At 39.1% G+C, this 3,726-nt stretch overlaps 1 protein-coding gene across 1 annotated transcript; it reads left to right on the top strand.

Annotated features, from left to right (window-relative positions):
• The first annotated feature begins 517 nt into the window (after positions 1-517).
• LOC116892054 (NHP2-like protein 1) lies at positions 518-3,444 on the top strand. The gene is made up of 2 exons (XM_032893557.1): positions 518-740; positions 3,056-3,444. Exons 1-2 carry the CDS (start codon positions 518-520, stop codon positions 3,442-3,444), a joined length of 612 nt encoding a protein of 203 aa, XP_032749448.1.
• The last annotated feature ends 282 nt before the right edge of the window (positions 3,445-3,726 follow it).

The following is a 3,726-nucleotide window of genomic DNA, read 5'->3' as shown; positions in this document are numbered from 1 at the left end:
CTCTCTCTCTCGCTCTCTCTCTCACACACACACACACACTCATGCTACTAAAAATAATCAACATTATAAAGTAATAATTTCAAAATTAAAAAAAGTAAAACAACTAAGATTAACTTGCCTCTAATAATAAACAAGCATGTAGTGGGCCTATAAACATGTTTTTCTTTTCTTTTTATTTTTGTTAATCATTCCATTTGTTTACATCTCAAATTACATCCCACCTCCTGGTTACCCCTTCACCAACCCCCCACATCCACCTCCACCCTCCACTTCACCTGTATGAAAATGCTCTCCCACCCAACAATTCTCCCCCAACACCACCACTCCAGCATCCCTCCCTACTCTGGGGCATCAAACCTCCCCAGAACCAAGGTCCTCTTCTCTAATTACTGTTAGTCTAGGCCATCCTCTGTTTCATATGTATCTGGAGCCATAGATACCTCAAGGTACATTCCTTGGTTGGTGGTCTAGTCTGTGGGAGAACTGGATGGTCAGACCTGCCTATGTTGTTCTTCCAATGGGGTTGCAATTCCCCGCCGATCCTCCAGTCCTTCCGCAAGCTCTCACATCAGGTTCCATGAGCTCAGTCAGACGCTTGGCTCCAAGCATCCGCATCTTCATTGGTCAGTTACTTACTCATCACACCTCCCAGGGAACCACCACACCAGGTCCCTGTGAACATGCATCTCTTGAACACTGCAACATTGACGAACCCGTCAGCAGACATGATGGGTCCCCAGGTGGGTCGGTCCCCTGATGGCCCTTCTTAATTTCTTTCTTTTTTTTAATTGGATATTATTGGACAAAAGATTTTACTTGGCTTACACATCACAAGTGCAATCCGTCATTGAGGGAAGGAAGGCAGAAGCTCAATCAGGATAAGAACCTGAGGCAAGAACTGAGGCAGAGAGGTCAATGGAAGAACATTGCTTCCTGGCTTCTTCCACCAATTTCTTGTATTGATTAGTTTATCTATTTGCATTTCAAATGTTATAACTTTTCCCAGTCTCCCCCACCCTCCGTTCCCCAATTCCTCTGCTTCTATGATGCTACATATACGGCTGGAGCCATGGGTTCTCCCATGTGCACTATTTGGTTGACGGTTTAGTCCCTGGGAACTCGGAGGGTTCTGGATGGTTGATATTGTTGTTCCTCTTACGGGCTGCAAACCCCTTCAGCTCCTTCAGTCCTTTCTCTAACTGCTCCAATGGGGTCCCAATGCTCAGTCCGATGTTTAGCTGCAAGCATCCTTATCTTTATCAGTAAGGCTCTGGCAGAGTCTCTCAGGAGACATCCCTATCAGGCTCCTGTCAGAAAGCACTTCTTGGCAGATGATGTTGAAGTATTGGTTTAAGGGTTATCCACAATGATTATTTTTATGGAGTTCAAATAATAAAACTGGCTTTGTTTAAGTGCATACAGTGGGAATATAAGAGAGTTGTGATTAAATTCTTAAAATGTATCATTTAAAATTACTACCCATGAGCCTAATAGTAGGAGTTGGTAATTTCAGTGCTGCTGTACTGTTTTCACAGCAGCAGAAAAAAAGCTCTCCTAGTCTATATGTTGTTTATTTCTAGGCCAATACTGTTATTAATTCCAAGGAAAAGAAAACCACTTGCAGAAGTTGGACAGTTTTCATAAAATAATAAAGATATCTTGATATTTTTCTGTAAAGTTTCATAAAGGTCCAGAATTTGAAACTGATTCACCAAGCATGCAGTAGGCAGAAACAAATCAAATGTTTTGAACGAAGGCTGAAGCAACAAGCAGTCTAAGGCAGGGATGGGAAACTGTTGTATCAACCCATAGTCACAAGTATTTAATCAGAAAACTCAACTTTAGCCTGAGCTAAGATTTAGATTTCCTTTGATCAGATTTGATGTACATTATTTTCCCTGTGTTCCATATTAAAATTAACTTTACAAGGCTAGATGCCTCAGTGTAGGGGATGCCAGTGCAGGGAGACAGGAGTGGGTGTATAAAGAGTGGAAACACTCTCATAGAAGCAGGGCAAGGAGGGTCATGGGATGGGAGTTTCCAGAAGGGAGATGGGAAAGGGGATAACATTTGAAATGAAAATAAATAAAATACCAAATTTGAAAAATGAGAGCTTTAGTAATCAATGATTCTAGGTTAAGAGAAGACCCCAAGATAGATGTAAAGACTTGGGGTGGGGAGGAGAAGAAGAAGTAAGAACAAACATTTGTCAACAATGGATGGTACATTTTACAAAGGTTATCTAATTCAGTTGATTCATCTAAACAATACAGAATTAAATACACTTGCAGTTGAAGTAGGAAAAGAAAATTGTTTAAAAGAGATAGTGGAGAACATTTCATATAACTTACCACTTCTCTCAGGTACTAAACTCTAATATTTGATGGCCAAATTAACTTACAATATTTTGAAACAGATGGAAGATTTAATATATAGTTATTAAAATATCAATTTCTTGTCTTATTGTACCCTATATTATTCAAAAGAGTTTCAGCTTTTTACGAAATTTAGTATGGTGGTTAAACAACTAAGTTTTCAAAATAATAGAGATTTAGTAGGCAACATCTTGTATATATGAAATCTCAATTAGCTCCTGGCTTGTAAAAATGTATGCAAACTCATAAATACGTGTTAAAAGTCTAACTAAATACAAATGAAATAATTTACTGTACTAGAGTTTATGGACATAAAGCACCATAGATAACTAGAGAAATGCTATCTTTTCAAAAATTCAATTTAGCTATTTCATAAAACTTTCTGTTAATTTCAAATAAAGGAAATATATTAATTATTTTGGCATTCTTATAATTCAGTTAAATACTTAATAGAAGCAGCTGACATAATTGTGATATGTATATTTTATTTGGGAAATGTCTTAAAGTGTGTATTATGCATATAATCATTACAAATCTGAAAAAACTTCCTAATGACTTATTTCCCTGACTTCCTAACCAATGGGTTAGTTTGAAAGCCTCTTTAAATGTGATATTTCATTCAATTCAGTCTGTCAGAGGTGGGCTGTTAATCAAGTAGCAGCGAGGCTGACACACCACAGCCGTGATAGAGGCTGATATAAATCCGAAGGCCTATCCTCGTGCAGGTGCCCACCTCACCAAGTCGCTGCTGGACCTTGTTCAGCAGTCGTGTAACTACAAGCAGCTTCAGAAAGGAGTCAGTGAAGCCACCAAAACCCTCAACAATGGCATCTCTGAATTCACTGTTACAGCAGCAGATTCTGAACCCTTGGAGATCATCGTGCACCTCCCTCTGCTGTGTGAAGACAAGAATGTCCCCTACATATTTGTGCACTCCAAGCAAGCATTAGGACAGGCCTGTGGAGTCTCTAGGCCAGTCTTTGCCTGTTCTGTTAGCATCAAAGAAGGCTCTCAAGTACAGCAGCAGATCCAGTCCTGTCAACGGTCTACTAAAAGGCTCTTGGTGTAGGCTGTGCCTCTTCCCTTTCCCCTGTCTACTCCGACGCTGTTTGTATATCATATTGTCTGTTAGTATGTACTATTTTTCGGTCAGTTTCTATTATATGGTATTACATATAATATTTTTGTATTTTTATTTTATTTTTGTCTTAACAGGGTTGTTTTTCACCATCTCTTTCTCTTCTACCATATTTTAGTCTTCCTTTAAAACAATATGAAATGCTAGCTAGGAGAGGTGAAAGGCAGAATGTCACCATTTAACCACAGGATGAACCAGGAGAACCTCACACCA

This window comes from Rattus rattus, chromosome 1 (genome assembly GCF_011064425.1).
Source record: "Rattus rattus isolate New Zealand chromosome 1, Rrattus_CSIRO_v1, whole genome shotgun sequence".
Taxonomy (NCBI): Eukaryota; Metazoa; Chordata; class Mammalia; order Rodentia; family Muridae; genus Rattus; species Rattus rattus.
The sequence above is the reverse complement of the archived record's forward strand: the minus strand, read 5'-3'. Positions and strand labels throughout refer to the sequence as shown.

What these genes read in the sequence shown, in the direction of transcription:
- LOC116892054 (XM_032893557.1), top strand. Translation starts at nt 518, where the DNA reads ATGGGGTTGCAATTCCCCGCCGATCCTCCAGTCCTTCCGCAAGCTCTC. An exon ending in CAGACATGATGGGTCCCCAG is followed by an intron (nt 741 to 3,055) that starts GTGGGTCGGTCC and finishes GACACACCACAG; the next exon opens with CCGTGATAGAGGCTGATATA.